Source organism: Sminthopsis crassicaudata, chromosome 1, assembly GCF_048593235.1.
Source record: "Sminthopsis crassicaudata isolate SCR6 chromosome 1, ASM4859323v1, whole genome shotgun sequence".
NCBI classification, from domain to species: domain Eukaryota; kingdom Metazoa; phylum Chordata; class Mammalia; order Dasyuromorphia; family Dasyuridae; genus Sminthopsis; species Sminthopsis crassicaudata.
In genome coordinates this window covers 743,976,029-744,001,648 of record NC_133617.1, presented here as the reverse complement: position 1 = coordinate 744,001,648, position 25,620 = coordinate 743,976,029, and the positions used below count along the sequence as shown (strand labels likewise).

The window sequence follows — 25,620 nt, the reverse complement described above, 5'->3', positions numbered from 1 at the left end:
CTGAGGGTCCTACACCCAGGATAGGTCAGGGGAAGGACTTGAAAATGAATCTTCTTGGCTCTGAAGCCAGCTCCCTATTCCCCACCCAGCACTATCATCATATTATATAGCAGTAATGCTCACTCCCATAAAAATCATAGAATTATGAGTTAATGGAGCCTGAACTCTAACCTAGAACAATAATAAGTAAGAGAAGTGGTGTGGAAGTCAGGGTGGAGAGTTTGTCAGGGGCAAAAGATTTCTCAGGAAATAAGAAAAGGCTAGTTTCAATTAATGATGGCTCTGTTGTTCTGTAAGTTGTTTTGTTTGTTTTTTTGTTTTGTTTTGTTTTTTCTTAATATGGCTTTCTCCTTTTTCTGCTGGGGATGGTACCCAGTCTTTCCTTAGCATCAATTATGGGCCCAATGGCAATTCAGGCAAGAGAAGGTACAGCTATGGAAACTTTAATCTCAAGAATCAAGATGGTCTGGATTCTGTCTTTACGGACGATGAGAAAACCACCAGTAAGGAGAATGAGAGTCGACGAGGGTCGCTGCTTTTGGCACATATGGGGCGACGCTTGAGTATGCAAAGCCAAAGGATCGCCTCATCTCAGTCTCCCATACCCACCTCCAGGCAGGAAGGCAAAGAGCAAAGCAACCCTGGGGAATGCAATGGGAAGCCTTCTTTGCTTGGTGGAGACCCCATATCTGGGAATGTCACATCCTCGGGGGAGATCGAAAAATCTGGAAAAGTAGATATGGTAAGTGGGGAAAGCTAGCATTAGTGTAGTCTGGGATTTAGAATGGAACAATCCAAGCCTCTTTGAGAGGGACAGGATTTCAGAGGCCATCTGGTCCCTCCCCGTGTTTAATGAGAATGCCCTCACCAGCACCCTCAACAAATGGTTATCTTACTTTTTGCCTAGAATTTGAATGGGAAGAGGGGAGAAACCCATTTTGTTATCAGATGGCCCATTCCATTTTGGGACAACTCAGATTATTAGGAAAATTTTTCCACCATCAAATTTTAATTTGCCTCTTTGAAACTTCCATTCATTGACCCTGATTCTTTTTTTCTAGAGGCCATATCCCTTTGTCACATGACAATCTTTTGGTTAATTGAAGACTACTATCCTATCCCCTCTCCACTCCTACCCCATCCTTTCTTCTGGTGCATCATTTCTAATTTCTTTAATTGTCCTTCACATTCCGTGATCCTGAGGCCCCTCATAGATCTGGTTTCACTTCCTGGTGCATCCTCAGTAAGAATTCCCTCACATTTTGGCAGAATTTCAGTATCCACTTTTGTGACTCAGATTCAAACTATTTGTCTCAGATCCACTAGGACCCTCTACATCTTTCCCCTACAATTTGCATCTACATCACTCTTCCCTACCAGAGATGACGCTGAGTGAGTCCCATGGGATGGCTCCCCCCTGACGGCATGTTTGTATATCCACAGACTTCTGAGGAAGCCAGAAAGAAGAACGCACTGGCAGCCCACACCTTGTCTGCAGAGTATTGCGATGAACCATTCCGAGTGAAAAGGGCAGTGAGTGTAGTCAGTATCATTACCTCTGTCCTTGAGGGTAAACTGTCTTTCACTTTAATATATTCTCTTTATTGCTTTTGTTACAGTCCTTGCTAAGATCCACCACCAAAGTTAGCTTCACCCTGCCCATGTGGCTTGGTCTCTCACATCTTTATGGAAGTTCATCACCAGCCACCCCCCTCAGTCCACATTGGGATGTTAGAAATACTTGACTGAGGCCAGAGTCATTTCTTGAAGGAAAAATGTCAGCATGATTTAGGAGAAGAGCTAACTTTATAAGGACCCAAAGCTGTCTAACAGGAATAGAGCAAGAGAAATGGAGATTTCACTTAACTCAACTCAACAAGCATATATTAAGTACTTACTATGTGCAAAGCAGCGACACAGTATGGTATAGTGGGTAAAGAGTTGGATTCAAAGTTGGGTCCAAATTTTGTGTCTGACCCATACCGGTTGCCTTTCAATGTCTCAGGACATAAATGACTCTCTTGAGAATCTAAGCTATAGAATAGTTGCCAATCTACAGTGATAGAGTATATTTTCTTATTGGGAACTTCTTACACCAAGGAAATCATGGGTTTAGACACCTAACAAGGGACATACAAAGACAAAAATAGAGAAAAAACCTAAAATTACATCTGAAAGTAAAACAGGAATCCAGAACAAGAGACAGAGCAATTACTAGGGCAGGGTCATCAGACCTTTGTCCTAGGGCACCAAATTTAGAGGGTCCTATATTCCTGGAGCAGCAGAGAAACAGCCAAATTTAGCATCTTGTTAACAGAAATAATAGGGCTTCCTCTCGTGTCATTTCTAACTTCAATTTAATGGAGAACTTGCTCTGGGAATAATGTATGGTCAATGTATAGGTTTTATAACCTAGGCATAAGAATTTCTAGTGGATGTTCTGATGTGAAGAGCACTCATACAGGTAAAGAGAAACATACAAGGTCTGAAGGCATCTTGGTTAAGAGATGAGCCATTTGGACAAATAGGTCCAAGAGAGGGGGGAAGTGAGATTAGAGGATTGTAAAGATTTCTGAGTGCAGAATAAGTGATAAAAATAGAACCCAAATGCTAGAAATCTAGAAAAAAGATCCAGAAAGTCCCCAATAGAACCAGAGTTAGCCAAAGCTTCTTCTCCATTGGTATTGCAATGTTGAGAACCCAGTGCTAATGTGAGACCTCAAAAAGTTCAGGAGCTCAAATCCTGACTCTGATACGTGCCAGTTGTGTGAAAACATGGACACGTCCCTTACCTTCTCAACTCCTTGGTTACCACACCTGCCAAATAAATCTACCCTAAAGGGTGTCCATGAAGCTTGTCTCGTAAAGTGCTTCATGGATTTTAAAGTACTCTATAAATGTCAGTTGTTATCATTCAGGTACTTTGATTTATCTTGAGAAACTGTTTTGGAGTGACTGAATTAAGTGGTTGAGAACAGTCAGGAGCTGGGATTATGAAATACACCTGTTCCCAAAGGATGATTGAAAGGAGTTGTCCCAAAGACAGAAGCAGGAGCCCTAATCCCCAGAGGAAGAAAGAGACTGAGCCCCCATGAGATGCAATAATGGATATGGTCTCCTGTGGGACATTCACTCCGCAGCTGGTCTTTCCATCATGTTCATGACAGGGGAAGCAACCAGTGGGCTGTGGAGAATGGACAAAAGTCCTCAAATAAATCACACCTAATTGCTCAAGTTTGAGTTTTAGAAATGTTCCCCAGGAGGTAAAGGAATAGATTTTTAAAATATAAATTTGGGGAAATTTTGGGTTTGAAGACTGGTTTGCTATGTCTTCTCCCTTTGGGCATAGGAGACAAGCAGATAAGGGATGACATTGTCATGCTCAATAGGGAGCAGTGAAGTCCACACAGATCCCCACTCAGAATAATGGTTTTTAAAGGCATAAAATTTGTATATGGATTCATACATATGCATATATGTAGAGAGAATACATATAATTCCAGAGGAAAACATTTATATTAAAATATGGTTATTAAAATATTTTTTAAAAGAGTCACAGAACACTAGGTTAAGAACTTGTAACCTAAACCTTATCAAGAAGTATAATAATTGGGCAGTGGATTTGAAGTCAGGAAAATTTGTATTTAAATTCTATTTCTTGAACTTATTAACTGGGAAAGTCACTTAGGTGACTACAATAATTAATCAACTAATAAACATTTAGAGTTAGCGAGGGTTAGGTTTTCTACAAGTGTTTCCTCCATAAAAATAATTATGAATTCAGAAATTTGAACAGTAAGTGAAGTGCTCCATTCCTTTTCCCTTTTCTCTACTTTTGGAAATGAACAAAATCTGGTCAGTGAATTTTGAATGGTACAGAGATGAAGTGTTCTAAAGACCAAGTCTACAGACTCATGTTTGTACATGTGGAGTTAACTCTCATTTCTATAAGGCAGGAAGAAAGTCAGGAAAAGTTTAGTGAGATGAATTTGAGAGATCCCATCCTGAACATTGAATAGAGAAATCAGAATTAATCCAGAAAAGATCAATGGAGCTGATGGAATGGTTCTCTAAGGAAATGGTTCTCTAAGGCAAAGTTGAAAGAGTTGGGAAGATCGTCTTGGACACAAGAAGACTGAGAGACAACTTAATCAAATCTTTAAAGCATTTTTACAACCCAATCCTCCCTTCTAATGTTTCTAATGCTTCAGAAAGGGCTGGGAATCTTCGTTAAAGCAAAAGGAAGAATTCAGTTAAACATAGAGAGGAACTTTCTAAATATTGACATTATTTAACCCCGGGCCAGGAGGAGAGGGATGTTTGGAATTTCTATCCCTGAGGCTCTTTTTAAAAACTGGAACCCCACATGAGGTCCTTCCTAGCTCAGAGTCTGAGTTTCTTTCCATACTGTGCTTAATTAATAGAATTTTTTTTTCCTTTTAACATGTAATCGAGCACTTATGGGTCGATTCTTATCTTTTTTAGAACTTGAAGAATCTGAGCAGAGGTGCCCCCCTTGTTGGATCCGCTTTGCTCGGAAGTATCTGATTTGGGAATGCTGTGAGACCTGGCTGAAATTCAAGGATCTGATAGCAAAGATCGTGATGGACCCTTTCACGGAGCTCATCGTCACCCTCTGCATTGTGGCCAACACTCTGTTCATGTCCATGGAGCACTATAATATGACCTCATCCTTTTCTTGGATGCTCCAAACAGGCAATATAGTAAATCATATTTTCTATTAACCGACTGTTGGGAAAAGGGGCAACGTCAAACTTCAGCTGATGGAAGGAATGGGAATACCATTGAGGAAAGGTTATGTCAGGGGGCAGATGGTTGGAGGAGACCCTTAGTTAGCTAGGACCCTGATTGTGGAAGCTGGAAGGAGAAAGTGGGTGGAATGGAATGCTTTGGGAGGAAGACAAAGGGAATAGCAAAATCCAGATTGTGCCATGAGGTGAATGACAGGCTCATGTGACTGAAGTGCCAGGAAGGGGAGCTGGGTTTAATTTTCTTCACCACTAACTATGGGTACTTGGGTGAGTCATCTTACTTCTACAGGCCTCAGTTGCCTTGTCTCTTTATATGCTATCAGTCCGACAGCAAGCCATTCAGCTAGTCTTAAAGTCTCTTCTGGCTCCAAATTTTGTTATTTTAGGATTGGAAACAATCTTGGTGGCTGTGCTGGATCCTACGGGGTCCTTCTCCAAGGAGTCAACCCTGGCATGCACCTGTCAGCTCCCCTTGGCCTGCCTTGTACTTAGTGCATTTTGGGCGATCGGTGATTTCAGTAATGGAGCCGCTCCCTACAGTGAGGCAGCTTGCAATCTCTCATTGCTGCCCATTTATCCAGGGATTCTGATCCATAATTTTTCATTCAAGGGCATCAGCGGGCCACTTCAGCCATGATCTGCTGTTCCTTGTTCTCACTTTGCTTTCCAGTCGCACATTTTTGCTCCACTTCTTCTGCTCCAAACATAGTGTAACTCTCTCACCCCCCGCATCTCTGCACTGACCTTTGGGTTCTCACTGGTTTTCATTTTTCTGCCTTCCTTGCCTTCCATGACCCAGAGCCTTGACAGTAAGCGGGCTGAGGTCAGTTAACCACAGAGTAATTTCCCAAACGCAATAATGTATGTGATGGACTTTGCCGGACAAAGGGCCTCATGGAGGCTGTTGTTGATATTGATGGAGATGACGGGGTTATTACCCAGCCCTGTCTCCTCCGCCAACACATGCAGAACGGTGCCCAAATTCAATAAATGCCCGTCAGGCTGGAGGCCATAAGCAAGGCAAGAGAAATTTTTCAGCTACTGCGTTTTATCAGGGGAGAAGGGAAGATCAACTTTATCTCATTAATTGGGTTTCATTGAGGAGGTTTAGTAGTGGACAGACAGGAGTACTTAGAGAAGTGCCTTCTCCCCATCAGGAGCAAAGCTTTCTTTCATATGGACCTTCCATGTCCTTTTGTGTATTGTAGATTATGTATGTATGCAATATGTACACATTCAGATATACATCCATACAAAAAAACAGTATTTATAGAACGTTTTCTAGTTTGCAGTGCAATTTCTATAGAATCTGACCCACTTGGGAAGTGGGTATCATTATTATCCTTATTTTACAGATGAAGAAACTAAAGCTGGCTGAGGTTAAGTGACTTGCCCAGAGCCACCCAGTTAGCATCTGAGGCAGGATTTGAGCTCAAGGCCTGCACTCATTCTACCGTGTCATCTAGCTGCTTTAAACACACTAGTATATAGAGAGATACACATGTTTATCTACACGTGCATATACTATACATGCTCATGTATAAACATACGTGTATGGGTGTACATGTGTATATAGATATACAAGAGATAGATGTTGTGATTCACGGGATGTACAGATAGATAGATATGTATCCATGCAATAAATGTGCATATAAGATACTTGCTTGTGTGTCTATGTGCACGGAGACATGCACATGTGTATATAGATATATGATATAGATGAATGTGTATCCATACAATAGATATACATGTAATATTCAGGCTCATGTAGAAGCAGGTATTCACGTGTGTCTATACAATAGATGTGTATATATCATGTATAAGCATGTGTGTATGTATATAGATATACACACATAGATATATGAATTGTATCTATACAATAGATATACATATAGTATCCATGCTCATGTATAAGCGTGTGTGTATGTGTACACATGTATGTATACAGATATACAATAGAGATACATGAATTGCATCCATACCATAGATATACATGTAATAGTCAGGCTCATGTATAAGCGTGTGTGTATGTGTATGGCTATACACTCATACCTATGTGTGAGAATATATCGGGGGCAGCGAGGGGGCGCAGTGGATAGAGCACCAGCCTTGAATTCAGGAGGACTCGAGTTCAAATCTGGTCTCAGACACTTAACACTTCCTAGCTGTGTGACCCTGGGCAAGTCACTTAACCCCAGCCTCAAAAATAAAATAAAAATAAAAGAGAATATATCAGCAGATCAGAGAGGGAAAGTGATGTGCCCACACACAGCCCAGCGAAGGCAGGTGGGTCCAGACCAGGGAATATCTTGTCATCCCGCCACGGCTGTCATTCTCTCTGTCAATCTTCCAGGCTGAGGATTCTGGTATCTATGCCATATTCAGAAGGGATTCAGTCCTGGGGAGGAGGAAGGCTTAGGATCCAACTTGACCGAAAACCTCCTCTCGCTCCACAGTTCTTCACGGTGATTTTCACCGCTGAGATGGTGCTCAAGATCATTGCCTTCCATCCCTACTATTACTTCCAAAGGAGCTGGAATATCTTTGATAGCGTCATCGTCACCTTGAGCCTGGTGGAGCTGGGCCTGCCCCAAAAAGCGAGCTTGTCGGTGCTCCGCTCCTTCAGATTGGTGAGATCTCTTCTTGCGGAGTTTGGGAAATGCCCCTTTAGTCAATTTAAGTGGATTCGGCTCATCTCCACTCTACAAGCCTGTATCACATAGGCAGCGTGCCTCAGGCGCTGAGTGTATAAGGGGAGGGGGAACCTACAAAATTGTCCCTGACCTCAAAAGACTCCCACTCTACTGGGGGAGGGTACTATAATAACAAGAAGAGCTAGCATTTCTATAACACCTACTATGTGCCAGACACTGGGCTAAGGACTTGCAAATATTTTCTCATTTGAAAAGTTGAAACCCTGAGAGGTTGAGGCGATTATCAGTCCCATTTTACAGTGGAGGAAACTGAGACCGAAAGAGATTAAGAGAGTAGTATGTGTCTGAGGTGGAGTTTGAATCTGGGTCTTCCTGGCTCCTGGCCATCTAGCTGACCATTAGTATATCCATGGAATTACAGCTCAGCCATCAATTCCAATATGAGGGACATGAGAATAATAATAGCTTCAATAGAAGGTAGACTATGTCAAGAAAAGTTTATTATTTTTTATATAATTTATCAGTAATATTGTTCTCCCTGAAAAGGGCAATGGGAATCAGGTTGGGAAGGGCTTTGGAAGGCAAATAAAGGATTCTGCACCATAGAGTCTGGAGCCCTAAAGTCTGGAACCCACTGTGCACAGAGAGTCCTTGCTGAAGCTCCGTTTCCTAATCTTTAGAATAAGGACACCGCTCTAAATCCAGGATTCTTAATACGGGATCCGAATGTGGGTTTGTTTTAATATGTGGAGAATGACTCCAAAATAAGTAGGGTTTTGGTCATTCTGTTTTGTTTTTTAATTTTATATATTTAAAATGATTGTTCGGAGCAGAGTTCCTGAGGCTTTACCAAGTTCCTGAAAGGCCCCTGTGAGGTATAAACATGAAGAAAGGCTTAGTCCTACTCAGCTTGGTCCCAGAAGGCAGTACAGGAACTGCAGAGAGGGAGATTTAGACTTGAGGTGCAGGTTAACTTCCTCCCTTTTAGAGCTGTCCCACATCGGGCTATTCTGCCTAGGGTGGGGAGGGCCCGGAAATCTTCCAGCAAGGCTGACTGACTGAGCCCGCTATCTTCCTGCATGGATTTTACAGGAAGTGGACTCGGGCTTTCCTCAGTCCGGGGAGCTGCTATTTCAGGCTCAGTTTTGTACTTTTGTCTTGCACCAGGTTGTAGCCATTTTTGTGGTTGGAAAATTAAGAAGAATGACTTTTGCTTGGGGCTTGACCCTGAGAATAATATTACTGAAAATGAGATCTAAAATAATAATTATATTTGCAAGAATTTGGATGATGTCTTCATCCTGACTGGGCCCCATTTCCTTGTCTGTCAAACAAGGGGGTTGGGCTCAGCAGCCTCAAAGATTCCTGACCACTCTCCATGTAGGACCCCATCATCCCTTCTTTCCAGGTGAAAAAACTGATTTTCAGGGAGAGTGGGCAGCCCCCTTGTAGTCACACACTTAGTGAGTGTCAGGGGATTCCCTAGCTGGGACCGAAGCTTAGTGAAGGAAAGTGACTGGTCTATTCTTGGCCACACAGCTAGAAGTGACTGAGCTGGAATCTTCTCTGAGACCTTCCCAGTCTTCTCCTCCCTTCCTTAGCTTCCCCAAGGAAAGGTTTTGAACCCGGCCTCTGTATCCCACAGCACAGTGCTCAGAACTTGGAGAACATTTCACAGATAGATGCTGATGAAAATGAGGGCCTTAGGTTAAGCAATATCTAAGATTAGTCCCAAATTGATGATCCGAATCTAGAGATTCGGGCCTTAGATTCTGAATTGTTTCTGCCAGCCTGGGGGATGAATATGCTTTGACTCATCCAAAGACCCTGGCCAGCTCTCTTTCCTTTTCTCCAATCAACCCCGAACCCCAAAGCACATAATCGCCAGACAGCTGCTGGGAAGGGGTGCTTATGGAACAGAAGGTAGCCAGATTTCCCACAGAATGGCCACAACTCTGGCCTTGTTGCCCTCTGAGCCCCCAGCCACAGACTGGAAACCTGAAGTCATAGAACTTGATCCCATACATGCCCAGCTAAGCCTGGGAGAAATTTTCTTTTCTTTTCTTTTCTTTTTTAAAGCTTTCTACTTTCAAAATACATGCACAGAGAGTTTTCAACATTCCCCCTTGCAAAACTTTGTGCCCCAATTTTTTCCTCCCTCTCCCAGATGGCAAGTTATCCACTATATGTTAACCATGTGCAATTCTTCTCTCTGTATTTCCACAAATATCATGCTGCACAAGAAAAAAAATCAGATCAAAAAGAAAAAAAAATGAAAAAACAAAAAGCAAACAAACAATTAAAAAGTGAAAATACTATGTTGGGATCCTCACTCAGTCAAAATTTTCTAAAAGATGACTGAATTCATGTCAACAGACATTGATTAAAGCACTCCTGTATCCAAAGCATCATACCTGGGGGATATGAAGGCAGAGTCCAAACTGTCTCTGCCCTCCACGAGTGTGCCCATGCACACCGATGAGTGGTCATGATATACAGAGGAAGAGCAACGCTTGACGCTGGGAAGAACAATGGTCCCAAGTAGAAGTCGGAGCCTGAGCTGTGCCTTGAAAGAACCTGGGATTCTAAGAGGCAGAAGCGGTGGCGGGACGTTGTCTGAAGGGCACACATATGGGATAAAATGAGCAGGATACTGGCTGCCACCAGATTGAGTAGAAGGATGAGCTTGTAAAGAGGGGAGGGACATGAAATCAGACTGGAAAGGCAGGGACCCAAAGGCTATTACTTTTAAAAATTCTATTTCAGTTGCCCAATACTGTCCAGGAAGTTTTCCCTAAACTCTTAATCCCATTGCCTCCTTCTTTTAATTAGTTCCTATTTATCATGGGTATATTTTATTTTGCCTATTTTTGTTCGCATGGTGTCTTCTCCATTAGATTGTAAGCTCCTTGAGATCAGGGACTGCCTTTTGCCTCTTTTTAAATGCCCAGTACTTAGGACAGGGCCTGACACATAGTAGACTCTTAATTAATGCTTATTAATTGATTTTTGATAGATCAATGGATTAATAACAAAGAAGATACTAATGAACCACTCTAAAGTTTTTAAAGCATTTTGTGTGCATCTACTCAGTTGATCAGACATCATTATCTTCATTTCACAAGTGAGGAAACTGAGGTTCATGTTAATTCATGACAGCTAAGTATGTGGCCAAGTAAAGCTTTGGTCCCAGGTCTCAAAATTCGGGTCTTTCTCAGTCCATTATCTCTCGAGGACAATGATTTCTTTGAAGATTTAAGGGCATTTGAGTGGGTCATGATGACACTGAATAACCCAGCTCCCCCCGCCATGTTTTTGCTCTTCCCCAGCTGAGGGTCTTCAAGCTGGCCAAGTCCTGGCCAACTCTGAACAATCTCATCAAGATCATCGGCAACTCGGTGGGAGCCTTGGGCAACCTCACCCTGATCCTGGCCATCATCGTCTTCATCTTCGCCGTGGTCGGAAAGCAGCTGTTTGGAGACAACTACGAGAAGCTGCGTAGTGACGAGACGGGGCAGCTGCCTCGCTGGCACATGCACGATTTCTTCCACTCTTTCCTCATCGTGTTCCGAATCCTCTGTGGCGAATGGATAGAGACCATGTGGGACTGTATGGAAGTGAACGGGCCCTACATGTGTCTCGTCGTCTTCTTGATGGTGATGATGCTGGGGAACCTAGTAGTAAGTGGCCAGATTCCCTTTTTGTAGAGATGTCTCCTGGGTTGCAAAGCTATGTCAGGGGCGTCCTAGCAACTCTCTGGACTCTATCCCAATATTCACATTCAGGGTTTCAACAATTCCTCTTTCCCTTTTACAGTTGAAGAAAGCACCATCCATAGGGATTTTGTAATTTGGTGGAACATATGATTTTTTTTTTCCCTTTCTCATCACCAGGTCCTCAACTTGTTCATTGCTTTGCTACTGAATTCTTTCAGTGCTGACAATTTAGCCTCTGAAGATGATGGGGAGCTGAACAATCTCCAGATAGCCCTGGCCAGAATCCAGAAGTTTGCGCATCTTGTAGGGCAGGCCATTCGGGACTTTTGGGGCAGAAAGTTCTGGACTTCAAAGGCCAAAGAGGAGAAACAGAAACAGATGGTGAAAATGGCCCTTTCAGAATCACAGACCCCAAACCATGTGACCACCCAACTTCTCACCAATGTTGGAAGGGTCAAAGGTAACCCAGCTCCCAATGGGCTGGCCTTGGAGTTGGCCGTGTGCCCTGTTAATGACCCTGGGAACTTCATGATCAATAGCAACTTGGAGGTCTCAGTCCCTATAGCTACGGCAGAATCTGATCTTGAAGATGATGATGAGGAGGAGGAGCCAAATGTGGCGTTAGAAATGGCTCCTCCAAAACAGGTGAAGATTTTTAATTTGGGGCATCTGTAAAATGGTGAAAGGGAAATATCTAAGTTCTGTACCAAAAGAATTCATGGAATTCTTTAATATTTACATATATTTATATATGCTTGTGTGTATACATATAGATATAGATACATACATACTTATATATTTGTAGAGTGCTTTACCACTCTCTGGATGTAGTTAAGAAGTATGGTGGTTAGAGCACTGGATTCAGCAAGACTTGAATTCAAATCTGGCCTCAGAAACTGACTGGTTGTGGGACTTTACCTGGGCAAGTCACCTCTGTCTATTTCTATTTCCTTATTAGTTAAGTGGAAAGAATAATACCCAAGGTTGTGTGAGATAATATTTATAAATGCCTTACAAACCCTAAACCACTATTCAAATATGAGTTGTTATTAATATAACCGTTATTATGGTGTTAGCTCTAACACCTGGCTTAGTACCTGGAATATATAATAGGATAACATTGTAAGGTATAGAAACTGTGACTTCATCTGTAGGCAGTTAAAGTTGTCTGAAAACCTAAAGTTTGAAAAAGGAGGACAGAGAAATATAGAAGATTTCTGTATCAAGATGGGAGCTGAAGCTTAGAGAATGAGGGAGTTTATCAAAGGAGAGAGTAGAAAAAAGGGAAGGGCATATATTTGGGAGTAATAATCATAACAGTTAACATTTATATAGTTTTGTAAAGTTATATTCATGACAACCATGGGAAGAAGTAGGTGCTATCATTATTCCTATTTTACAAGCAAGGAAACTGAGGCAGATTCAAAAATCAGAGCTAGAAAATACAGTAAAATTTGAACTCAAGACTTGTTTGAGTTCAGCATTCTCCCACTGTCCCATTTAGAGATCATTTGCCATGAGGAATTAGGAAAGGAGCATCTGGATTAATCAAAAGAAACAGAAAGAGGAAAAGGTCAACGAAATAAAAGGAAATCCAAAAAGTATTGGGTCTTTGTAGCCAAAGGATGAGAGCATCTCCGATCTATGTTCCATAAGCTCTCAGAAACCATTCCATGGCATCATACTTGCCAGGATTTCCTACACAGAACATTGGACCCAGGAGACTTGAGAGAATCCAAGGAAGCTCTTTTTCTTATAACAATGATCAAGTTCATAGTTAGTCTTTTTGTTTGGTGAACTTGGAGGGTTTCTATCCCAAGCATTTAAAGAATTTTCCTGGTGAAATGGGCAAATGAAAAGAATATGCTATAAAGACAGCTTAGAGCTCGTTCAGATACCAAAGGGATCCACCGCCTCCGAAACCATCACCAGTTGTCTTGACTTTGTCCTGACAGAGTCTGGTGATGACTCTGGCAGAGAGAATGAAGCTGATGACTTCATGAAACTCTGCTTCATTTAAATCCAATTTATTCATGAATCAAAAGACATGACCCATACCAGTTTACCATTTCTATTTAACTCAAAGTCCTGTGGCAATGGGAAAGTGATGAAGCAGCAGGTTCAGATACCCTGGGAGCTGTAGTCACAACCCTGCACACAGGCAGCTCTGATCATCTGCTCACTGGATCTGCTCACTGGAAACAGCAGTGGGATTCGGCAGCCCCCAGGGTGTCTGGCAGCCTTTTAAGGCTCACATCTTGATGTGAGGAAGGGGCTAGAAAAGGTACCCTAAAATTGTCTACTTACAGAAAGTTGTATGGCAAGGACCCCCCTCCCTGTGGTTAAAATACAAAATAAAAGTACAAAAACTCCTACAGAGTTGATTCCATTCACACTCAGTACATAGAATGTGCACACACTATAGACAATACAAAGTTTAGTAGACCAGAAAGATGAACAACTGTTGTGGTGAGAGAACTCACTAGTTATCACCCCCGAATAGCAGCCCTGAGTGAAATGAGGCTGGTGAATGAGGGCCAGCTTTCTGAAGTCAGAGCTAGATGCGTATTTTTCTGGCGTGGCCAAAGTGCAAAGGAATGCAATGAAGCTGACATGTTTTATGATCAAAACTAATCTAGTAACAAGCTCGAATGCCTACCAAGGAGTAAACAACAGGCTTAGGACAACGAATTGTCATTTGCAGGAAAATGCCGTTCCACCATTGTCTAGGCTAGAACCATTACAAACCCTGATGAGGTCAAAGAAAAAGTGTATAAAGACCTGGAGATCCTTATCTTCAATGTGCCAAAAGATGACATGCTTGTAATTCTGAGTGACTTTAATGGCAGAGTAAGCTCAAACGACCAGAAAGGACAGAGGAATGGAATTGGAAACAGAAATAGCAATGGTCACTTACTACTGAAGACTTGGGCATCTCATGACTTCTCATCACCCAAAATGCCTTTGGTATACCTAAGTGCAACAAAACTTCATAGATGCAACTTCAAACACTGGCATTTAAGAGGTGATATTATTGTAAGGAGAAGAGACAGATAGGATGTGAGAGTAATGAAGTCAATGTATGGTTCAGAGTGCTGGACTGATCATAGACTTATGCTCTCTTAGCTAAATCTTCATATTCAATTAAAGTGGCGGTCTCAAGGCAAAAAGACTTCCAGAAGAATTAATAGCAGTAGTTTAGAGAGTACTTCTCTGAGTGGGAACAGTTTATTGTCAATTTAGAAGAAAAACTGAATCAACATATGGTTGGCAACAGTGGAGCAGAAAAGGAGTGAGCAGCTTTCAGAGATCTAATACATATTTATATATATATATGTTATATATTGTATTATAATATATACTTTTGCTTCACCTGGATTAGAACACTCAACCATACACTCAGAACATCAAGGCTGGTTTGACAAAAATGATGGGGAAATTCAGAAGCTGCTCAATGAAGGGGCTAGGTACACCACAGGATTACCAGCAGGATGGCTGCTCCATCTCTAAGAAGACAGCATTTAATTCCATCAAAAGTAAAGTACAAACAAACTTTGGGGAGATGCAGAATTCTTGGTTCAGTAAGAAAGAAGATGATATTCAATCTTAAGCTGATAGTAACCATCCAAAGTGCTTTAATGAAGCCCTGAAGGTCATTTATGGTGCCCAGTGCTATCGGAGCCACATTGATTAGTGATAAGGACATGACCCCAAGGAGATGGACTGAACACTTCCAAGACATTCTCAATAGACCATCATAAATCAAATAAATGCTGAAGCCATTGACCGTTTATCTCACGTTGCTTCCCTAACTGAAGAAGAGCTTTTAAATGCCATTAGGCTCCATCTGTGTGGCAGAGCACCTGGTGCTGATTCTATTCCAGCTGAGATTTATAAGATACGGGAGAGGGTCCATTGCTCTTTCAAAAAGCTAACTGAAATTTTCCGGGTTATATTGGCAAGACATTATTCCTGCATTCAAGGATGCTGCCATTGTTCATCTCTATAAAAGTAAAGGGAATAAATTGTCCTGTGACAATCATCATGAGGTTTCTCTCTTAGCTATTGCTGATAAGATTCTTGCCAGAGTCCTCCTTAATAGGCTGATCTTTCGTCTGGAAAATGGTCCTCTAACTGAGAGCCCTTGCGGCTTCAGAAGGGGCTGAGGAATAGTTTATATGGTGTTTGCTGCCTGACAACTCCAGGAGAAATGCCAGGAGCAGAACAGAGATGTCTGTACGCAACATTTCTAGATCTGACCCAAGCCTTTGACGCCATTAGTTTTGAGAGTTTACTGAAAATTGTGTAAAATTTGATTCTCCAGAAAAATTCATAGTATGGTACATCAAGTTCATAATGTCAGCCTTTGCCCATGTTCTGGATATTTTATGATGTTTTCTTAGGCACCAATGGGTGAAACAAGGCCATGGACTTTGTTCCCATACTTTTCAGCACAATATTTTCAGCCATGTTATCAAATGACTTCAATGTGGACAAGCATGGCATCAGGATCAGCTATTGCACTGATGATTAGTTCTTCCTTTTGAAAAGACTACAAATCAAAACTAAAGTGGAGGGAGTGTTGGCGTATGATTTTTTTGTTGTTGTTTGAAGATGATCAAGCACTCACTGTAGCTTCTAAACCTGAGATGCCACAAAGTAGGGATCGAGTCTCTGCTTCTTTGCTGATATGGGTATAACAATTAACAACAAGAAAACACAAGTATTCCATGAGCCAGCATCACATCATCCATATGTGGAACCATTAGTTACAGCAAATGGAGAAGTTCTGAATACTGTGGATAAGTTCACTTACTTTGGCAGTATACTTTCCAGATATGTCTACATTGATAATGAGATTGAAACACACATTGCTAAAGCTAACTCAGTGTTGGGGAAGCTCTAAAGGAAAATGTGAGAGAGGAGAAGCATCAGACTGACTACCCAACTGAAGGGCTGCAGAGCCATGGTGCTGATGTCATTGTCGTATGTCTGGGGGAGAGGAGAAGCATCAGACTGACTACCCAACTGAAGGGCTGCAGAGCCATGGTGCTGATGTCATTGTCATATGTCTGGGGGAGAGGAGAAGCATCAGACTGACTACCCAACTGAAGGGCTGCAGAGCCATGGTGCTGATGTCATTGTCATATGTCTGGGGGAGAGGAGAAGCATCAGACTGACTACCCAACTGAAGGGCTGCAGAGCCATGATGCTGATGTCATTGTCGTATGTCTGGGGGAGAGGAGAAGCATCAGACTGACTACCCAACTGAAGGGCTGCAGAGCCATGGTGCTGATGTCATTGTCATATGTCTGGGGGAGAGGAGAAGCATCAGACTGACTACCCAACTGAAGGGCTGCAGAGCCATGGTGCTGATGTCATTGTCGTATGTCTGGGGGAGAGGAGAAGCATCAGACTGACTACCCAACTGAAGGGCTGCAGAGCCATGGTGCTGATCTCATGGCATTGAAACCTAGACTGTCTACCAGCACCATGTTAAGAAACAGAATCATTTCCATCTGGATTGTCTTAGGAAGATTCTGGAAATCCCCTGGCAGCACGAGCTACAGGACACTGAGGTCCTTTCTTGAACTAAATTGCCAAGTATTCCGACTACTGAAGAGAATGCAACTTCACTGGACTGGTCATATTGCTTGAATGCCAAATATACACTTGCCAAAAAGACTATTTTAAAGAGAATGCACATAGGGCAAGTGCTCACGAGTAGGCAGAAAAAGAAATACAAGTACACTCTCAAGGTCTCTCTTAAGAACTTTAAAATATGATTGAATGACATGGGAGACACTGGCACACGACCATGCCATGGCGTGACCTTCTCAGAGAAGATGCTGAAGATGCTGGGCTCTGTGAGCAGAGTAACATTGAAGTAGCTCAAAAGAAATGTGATTTATCCAAAGTTAGAGGATCCATCCCAGATGATCACAGGGATTTTTTGTCCCCAACCTGTGGGAGACCATTCCAAGATCATATTAGTCTGATCAGCCCCAGTCGGACCCATTGTAACTTGGCTCTAATACAGTGATGTCATTTTGGTCCTCTTCAAGAATGAAGGACAACAACCAGTGTTTTTGTTTTGCCATTTTACAATATAAAGGTCATTCTCCTTTGAAGAGAGAAAAAGAAACAAATGAAGGCATCTCTGCCTTCTCTCTAGTGTCAGTTACCATGGTTTCATCCACCCCAAACAAAGGTTCTATCTCTTCTTTAATCTTTTTTCCCTCAAAATAACTAAAAAGCCATTGGATTTGGTGACTAAGAAGTCTTAGATAATGCAGAATGTGGCAGAGAGTGTCAGTTTATAAGGCATTGAGAAGAGCACGGTTACTGTAGAAGTGGAGACATCTTTTTCAAGAATAATTGAATCATGGGTTATATGCAAGATAAAGAGGGCTAGATATATTCAGCATTCTTGGCCAGGCTTGACTGGCAGCCTGCTGAGCGAGTGACATCCCCCTATTCCCAAGGAGTTAGTCAGTAAAAAGACAAGAGAAATGCTATAGTAGCAAGGGTGATAGAAGAGGAGCAGGGAAAGACCTTTTTTAGGTTTCAGTTGACCTGAACATATTGAAGCCAGATGGGAAGGAATCGGTAGAGAAGAAGAAATTGAAAATGAATTCAGGGGAAAGGGATCAGGGATAGAATCAGTTCCTGTTGGTGGGTAAAGAGAAATTCTCCTTTTCTCTTTCTTCACCTAAGTGCTTGGAGGAAAAGGATCAGAGATAAAATAAGGTCCTATTGGTGGTAAAGAGAAATTCTTCTGTCCTTCTCTACCTATTGATTTTACAATCCATTTTTGATGTGGGTAGGAATAGAGTCTTGGGCACTGATAGAGAGATGAGCTATGTCTTCTTCATGAAGAAGTCAAAAAGGAAAGTGAGCGATTGATCTGAGAAGAAGGATATGCTTTATTGAGGGAGCTCTCATGCAATGGCCTCTAACTTCACATTTATTTCAATTGTTCCCCACCAGGGGAAGGATAACTGACCCCTCAGGGCTGACTCTGAAGGTAAATGACCTTTGAGTATCTCTCCCATTAGGAAGTCCCACCATTAGAAGGAGGAAGGCTACAGGAGAGCAATCATCACCTCACATCTGACACTTCTTCTGAAGATTTGGCCTTGTACCTCAATAAACAATGGAAGGATAACCAATCTGTTGGCAGTCCTGCAGAGGTAATGTTGGATATTTTAATACTAGAGCAGGAGGCTAACCAATTTGGTCTAATTATAAACCAGTGCTATTTTTGAGTAGGGGCACCAGGCAAAATGAGCCCTTCCATAGAGTCAGAGATGCCAGGACCAAAAGATTTCAGCCTGCCTTAGAGAAAAATAAAGAAATTTGAGCCTCATCAGAGTTTTAGTGCCGGCTTATGTTCAGGAACTAGGCGTGGGGAATGAGGGAAAGAAAGAATGATGTGAGAGACTGATGAGCTGAAAAAGTTGGGCTTCTGAGAAAGCAAGCAAGGAAAAACCAAGGGCAGAGGTCAGATTTGGACATTTTCCTCTTTTCTCACTATTGATCAATAAACATTTATTAACTGTCTAGAGTAGATGGGCTAAATCCTGGGAGAGAATGAGCAAAGTGATGTAGCTCTATCTCCAAGAATCGTATATGTGTGTGTGTGTGTGTGTGTGTGTGTGTGTGTGTGTGTGTGTGTGTGTGTGTGTGTGTGTAAATAAATATAGATACATACTATAATAGGCATATCAATGGTTTAAAGTTTTCCATATGTAATGAGGATATTAATGACACAATAATAGGCTTATCAGTGGAATAAGGGTATATTAAAGATGCATACAATAATACTACAAATGATACAAAATTATACATATACAATAAGTATATTAAAGATAAAATGGTAGGCTTATCAATGGTAAAAATATACATATTAAAGATACATATAATAATAGACATATTAATGGTATGAGTTATATATATATTAAAGATGCACATTAAGTCTATACAAGGTAACCTTAGAGTGAAAGGTCCTAGCTGCTGGGAGAATCCAGAAACGCTTCATATAAGAGATAGATCCTCAGCTGAGGAAATCAACGATAAGTTTTTATAAAGTTCCTACTGCGTGCTGACCAGAGTGCTAAATGCTAAGTAATGCAAACAGGAAAAAGAGACCCATCCCTGCCCTCAAGAAGCTTTCAATCTAACCAGAAGCCGAGGGGGTTGAGGGTCAGGGAAGAAAAGAGATAAGACACAAAAGAAAGCTGAAAAAGGAAGGAAGGAAAGGTATTCTGGGAAAAGGGCATGATGGTAGTGGAGTCCATCCAATCAGTGCAACTGGTAGCAAATGAATTGTCTGAGTTTCTGAGTCTTTAAATGGGGGCTTCGGGAGATGTTATTTCTCAGTTCCCCTGCCCTCCAGAGGGACAGGGACAGAAAAGTCCTGAAGAGATGTGAGTATCAAAATCAATGCAATCCTTGTTATGATAAGTCTAGGTTCTACCACTTGCAACCTGTATGGCCTTGAACACATGATTTTCCCCTTCTGGGTCACAATTTCTTCCTGAATGAGTTGTGCTAGCAGATGCCTTAGGTGTTTTCATCATCCTTGGTCTCTGATCACAAGGGATTCACTAGTCTGTGCTTCTGTCCTGCAGAAAGGAGATGTCTCGAGTTGCTCTGAAGGCAGCACGGTGGACATCCCTGACCCAGAGATAATTCTAAAGAAAATCACAGATCTCAGTGAGAGCCTGGAGGAACCTGCAGATTGCTTCACAGAGGGTCAGTAATTGAATTCATTTGGGTACCTGGTTAGTGCTGGAGGTAGACTTTTCTCTTGGATTTCTCCTTCCTTTGGGTTTGTTCCAGTTTGTGGAGAGAAAGTTAATTACAATCCATCAGAAACATACCTTCAAACATTGGCCAGCTTCCATCTTACCATCATCAAAAAAACCACTATTCTCCTGATGTTGTTTGGTGCTAAGTTCAGCATCAGATCTAGAAAATGACACAGACACAGAAAGCTTCCAATTTCATCTGGGTCATGAACATAGTGTTAGCATGAATGAGGTACAAAGTTGGAAGGGAATCCCCAACTTTCTCCAGTTCTTGAGTCCAAATCAGTTAGGCTGTCCCAAATCCTTCGGCTTTCATCTTAGTAAGTTTAACTCACAAAATAATGACACAGAACATCTATTTAACGGGGACTATAAGATTATAGCCTATGAAAAAATTCACAGCTCCATAATGAACATATTGATTCAATAGCAGTTGAAATACCAAGCATAGGACCATGAACTCATCAACAATGAATTATCTCAATAATGACTCCCATTTAATAAGAGCAGATCACAGAATAATACTAGAAAAATAAGGCATACGATTATTCATCTCAAAAGAAAGGGACTGAGTTATAAATCCATATCTGTCCTAACTCCAGAACATGCTGAGTCATGAGTCGGGAGGCTTCTCAATTTCTCACAAGAGAAAAAAAATAGAGATGGAAGGTGGTTTGGATAGAGAAAAGGAGAGAGAGCACAGGGACAGTATCAGAGAAACACAGAGAAATTCATTCTATGAAACACAGAATTTTAGACTTAGAAAAGACCTCAGAAATCATTTAATGAAATTTATACCTCTAAAAAAATTCTCTATGACCTACAACATAGTGTCATGTCACTCCCAAAATAATGTTTTGGTTTCCAGTAAGGGAACGTCTTTGAGGCAGCACACTCTACTTTTGGACAGCTCTAATTCTTTGGGAGTTATTTTGTTTTCCTGACTTCTAACTTTCCCCTGTTACTCTTAATTCTGATCTCTAGCTTCAAGGAAAACAATCCTATTCCTTCTTCCTCGTAACTATCCTTCAGATACTTGAAGACAGTTCTCATATCCCCACTGAGTCTTCTTTTCTCCAAGCTTTCTCTAAGTTAAACATTCTTACTTCCTTCTACTGGTTCAAGACTAACTGGATACTCTCAAGCTTGTCATTATCCTCAAAATGTAGTGGCTGGAACTGAACCCTGTACTCCCATTATGATCCAACTAGGACAGAATATCAAAGAACTATCTTCTCTTCTAGAAGTTCTCTCTCTCTTAGGACATAGCTTGGGCTAACTAGATGCAACAGTGGATAGTGCTGGGCCTGAAGTCAGAAAGACATCTTCCTGAAGTCAAATCTGGCTCAGACACTTACTAGCTATAAAACCCTGGACAAGTCATTTAACCCTGTTTACCTCAGTTTCCTCATCTGTAAAATGAACTGGAAAAAAATAGCAAACTACTTCAGTAACTTTGCCCAAAAAAACCCAAAGAGGACACAAAGAGTCAGACATGACTAGAGAAAAATGACTAAAAATACCTCCCTTAATGGAAACCAAAAATTAAAGTAAAATTTTGGTTGCCATATCACACCTTTGACTCATATAAACCTTTCTAATAAAGTAACACTCCTAGAACTTTTTTCAGACAAACTATGCCCCTACACCTTCTTGTACTTATGAAGTCAATTTCTTGGACTCAAATCCAAGATCTTAAATTTATTTCTTTTAATTTCATTTTGTTCAAGTCACCCAGTGCTATAGGCTGTCGATAGCTTTTTTGAATCCAGTGTATTTGCCGTCACTCCCAACTTCCCTTCATTTGTAAATTTGATAAGTATATTGAATCTCTCTATTCAAGTCACTGGGACAAAAAGAAATATATCTTTTTCTCAGCAGTACATGTAACCTACACAAAAATTAACCATGTATTAGGGCACAATCAAATGCAAAAAGGCAGAAATATATGCTTCCTTTTCAGACTGCGATGCAATAAAATTATATTCATTACAGGGCCAATTGGAAATTAAATAATCTAATTCTAAATCTAAATCCAAAATGAGTGATTCAAACAACAAAGCATAGAAACAGTCAACAATTTCATCCAAGAGAATGACAATAATGAGGCAACGTACCAAAACCTATGGGATGTAGTCAAAACAGTTCTTAAGGGAAATATCCTATCTCTAAATAGTTACATGAATGAAACTAAAAAAGCTCAACTTATCATGAAACCATATAATTATTTACTATTTTAGCCCCTGTCTCTCCATATTTTTCACAAGAATAACCCAAAAAATTTCATCAAATGCTTTTCTAAAATCTAGATAAAAATATATTTCTCTGATGGTTTATTATTTTGTTCAAAAAAGGTAAAAAATTAGTGAAGCATGGTTTAATCTTTTTTAATTTATTTTTTTAAATTTTTGAACAAGTTATTACTTTGACTTATTGTTGATGAAACCACATTGACCCTTTACAACCCCTGTTCCCTTCTCTAGATAGTCCCTAACACTTTTTTAAATGCTCTTTTCTACAATTCCCCTAGGCATCCTTTTCCTTGGCTTCAATTTTTTCATTTGTAGAATAAAGAGGTTGGACCAGATGACCTCTAGAGTCATCTCCTTTGGAAATCCTTGTTAAAAGCATAGAAGCCAGGGGATCACTATAAACTAATTAGGAGAACAATGGGATACCTCTCCAAACTGTGGAGATGGAAGCAATTTATGGCCGAAGGAGAACTAGTGAACATTATGAAATGCAAAATAGATAATTTTGATTAATTTAGATTAAAAAGGATTTGTACAAACAAAAGCAATTCAGGAAAAATTAGAAAGGAAGCAGAAAACTAGGGGAAATTTTATATCCACGATATCTGATAAACATCTCATTTCTAAAATATATAGAGAATTTATTCAAATGTATAAGAATTCAAGCCATTCTCAATTGATAAATGGTCAAAGAATATGAATCGACAATTTTCAGATGAAGAAATGAAAGTAATTTCTAGTCATTTGAAAAAATGTTCTGAATCACTATTGATTAGAGAAATGCAATTTGAGATAACTATGGGATACCATTTTACACCTCTAAAATTGGATAGGATGGCAGGAAAAGATAATAATATATGTTGGAGAGAGTGTGAGAAAACTGGGACACTAGTACATTGTTGGTGGAGTTGTGAACTGATCCAACAAGAGCAATTTGGCACTGTGCCCAAAGGCCTATCAAACTGTGCATACTCTTTGATCTACTGGGTCTATATCCCAAAGAGATCATTTAAAAAGAGGAAGGAACTACATGTGCAAAAATGTTTGTAGCAGCCCTTTTTGTAATGGCAAGGAACTGGAAATCTACTACATGTCTATCAGGGGTATGGCTGAATAAGTTATGGTATATGAATAGATATGGATATGGATAAAAAATGATCAGCAGGATGATTTCAGAAATGCCTGGAGTGATTTATATGAATTAATGCTAAGTAAAATAAGTAGAACCAAGAGAACATTGTATACAGCAAGAAGAAGATAATGTGATGATCAACTTTGATGGATTTGGCTCTTTTCAACAATGAGGTGATTCAGGCCAATTCCAATAGATTTGTGATGGAGAGAGCCATCTGCATCTAGAGAGAGGACTATGGGGACTAAATGGGGATCACAACATTGTATTTTCACCTTTTTGTTGTTGTTATTTGTTTGCTTATTTTTTCTTTCTCATTTTTTCTCTTTTTGATTAGATTTTTTTGTATGCAGCAGGATATACGTGGAAATATGCTTAGAAGAATTGCACATGTTTAACTTATATTTGGATTATTGCTGTCTCAGGGAGGTGGGAGGGAGAAAAAATTTGGAACACAAGGTTTTGCAAGGGTGAATGTTAAAAACTAATTTTGCATATATTTGGAAAAATAAAAAGCTAGAAGTATAAAAAAGAAGCTAAGTTGTGGATAACAATTGGGGAATTGGAGACAGGGAGACTGTCTGGCTGCCATGTTGGACATCCTACTTCAACACCCTCTCTTCTTCCAGACTGCGTTCGGCGCTGTCCATGCTGTGCAGTGGACACAGGAAGGCTTCCTGGATCTTTCTTCTGGAACCTGAGAAAAACCTGCTACCATATTGTGGAACACAACTGGTTTGAGAGTTTTATCATTTTCATGATTCTGCTGAGCAGCGGAGCCTTGGTAATTGGAGCTTTGAATCGGGAGGCAGTGTGGCATAATGAGTAGAATACTTCTTCTTGAAGTCAGATTGAACTCATTACCAAGCATTTTTTGAACAAAGCTACTGTGCCAGTCATTTCCCTAAGTACTGAGAGGACAAAGAAGCAAAACAATCCCAGCTTCCCCCTAGAACTTACATTCTAACCCAGAAAATGGGAAGGGAAGGGAATAAGCATTAATTAAGCACCTACTATGGATCATATTATATTGTAATCTTATCTTTTATGATCCTTTTTGATCCTCGTGATTTAGATACTATTATTACTGTCACTTAACAGTTGAAAAAACTGAGGCAAAGTTAACTTGCCCAAGATCACACGATCATTAAGTATCTGAGACAAGAACTGAATTCAGATCTTGCTGACTCCAGCTCTATCCACTATATTTAAACTTCTTAACTTAAACTTCTAAACTTAAATTTTTCTAAACTGTGAGTCATGACCTCATATGGGCTCTCAAACTGAATGTGGGAGTCATGCAATCATGATTTATTATCAGTAAATGTTTGATTTGCATATCTATTTTATGTACCTATATACATGGGCTGCATACAAATTTCCTGGGTAAAAAGAGATCACAAGTGGAAAAAGTTTTAAAAACCTTGCTGCCTATTGAAAGCAGGAGTGGAAATTCATGAAACAAGCCAAGTGAAAATACTCAATCTTTTTGGGGGGTTTGTTTTGTTCTGGACCTCTGAGTGCATCAATGGGATATAAAGATCAGGTGCTAAATCACATGGGCAATCCCTCTGAAATTTACAGAATCTATGGTCCTCCAGAGCGATTTAGATCTCAGAGGTTCAGAGACTTGCTCAGAGTCCCACAGCTAGTAATAAATGTTGCAACCAGATTAGAATCTTTCCCCCAACTCCAATATCTTCTTCACTATTTCTACGAACTCTCCTTCTTCCTTCTCCTCCTGATGCTGAAGCCTGTCCATTCTCTGTGATATAGCACCTGTCCCCCTGTCATGTTTTTTTTTAATTAAAGTTGACTCAGTTGTGACTTTAAACCTGAACCATTCCTCACTGCCCAATGCTCCTCATATATTTGCAATAAGTCCAATGCCCATTCTAGTAAGAAAATGTATAATGGGGAAAAAATTGGGCCAGTCCCATGGCAAGAGTGAGGAGTGATCAGCATGTAGTCCATCAATGTCCATCTCCTCATTGTCCAGACAACTAAAAGGAGGCCCCAGGACATGGGGTGAAGCCCTGCTAAGGAGAGTTATAGGAAGTAGAGACAGAAGCAACATAGTATGGGAAAGCACAAATGTGTTGAGATTTGCATTGTTGGAAAGACTACCCACAATGATGAGAAGCACAATTTATTCAAGTATCAAAAATGGGAGTATCTTTGCTTTAAACAAAGCAGGCTACAGTTCTTAATAAGCTCCTTCGGGCTCATTTCTAAAGTTTAAAACTACCAATGAAAGGCAGCCTGGTGTAATGGAAAGAGC

General features: G+C 40.7%; 1 protein-coding gene across 1 annotated transcript in view; it reads left to right on the top strand.

The window, feature by feature from the left end:
* Window positions 1-25,620, top strand: part of SCN10A (sodium voltage-gated channel alpha subunit 10) — a 90,013-nt gene that overhangs the window by 44,014 nt on the left and 20,379 nt on the right. Inside the window, exons 11-19 of the mRNA XM_074289216.1 lie at window positions 377-742; window positions 1,444-1,570; window positions 4,486-4,724; window positions 7,229-7,402; window positions 10,756-11,106; window positions 11,320-11,787; window positions 18,201-18,335; window positions 19,776-19,899; window positions 23,969-24,123. Of these exons, the coding sequence (XP_074145317.1) occupies window positions 377-742; window positions 1,444-1,570; window positions 4,486-4,724; window positions 7,229-7,402; window positions 10,756-11,106; window positions 11,320-11,787; window positions 18,201-18,335; window positions 19,776-19,899; window positions 23,969-24,123 (2,139 nt within the window). The remainder of the gene's footprint in view (window positions 1-376; window positions 743-1,443; window positions 1,571-4,485; window positions 4,725-7,228; window positions 7,403-10,755; window positions 11,107-11,319; window positions 11,788-18,200; window positions 18,336-19,775; window positions 19,900-23,968; window positions 24,124-25,620) is intronic.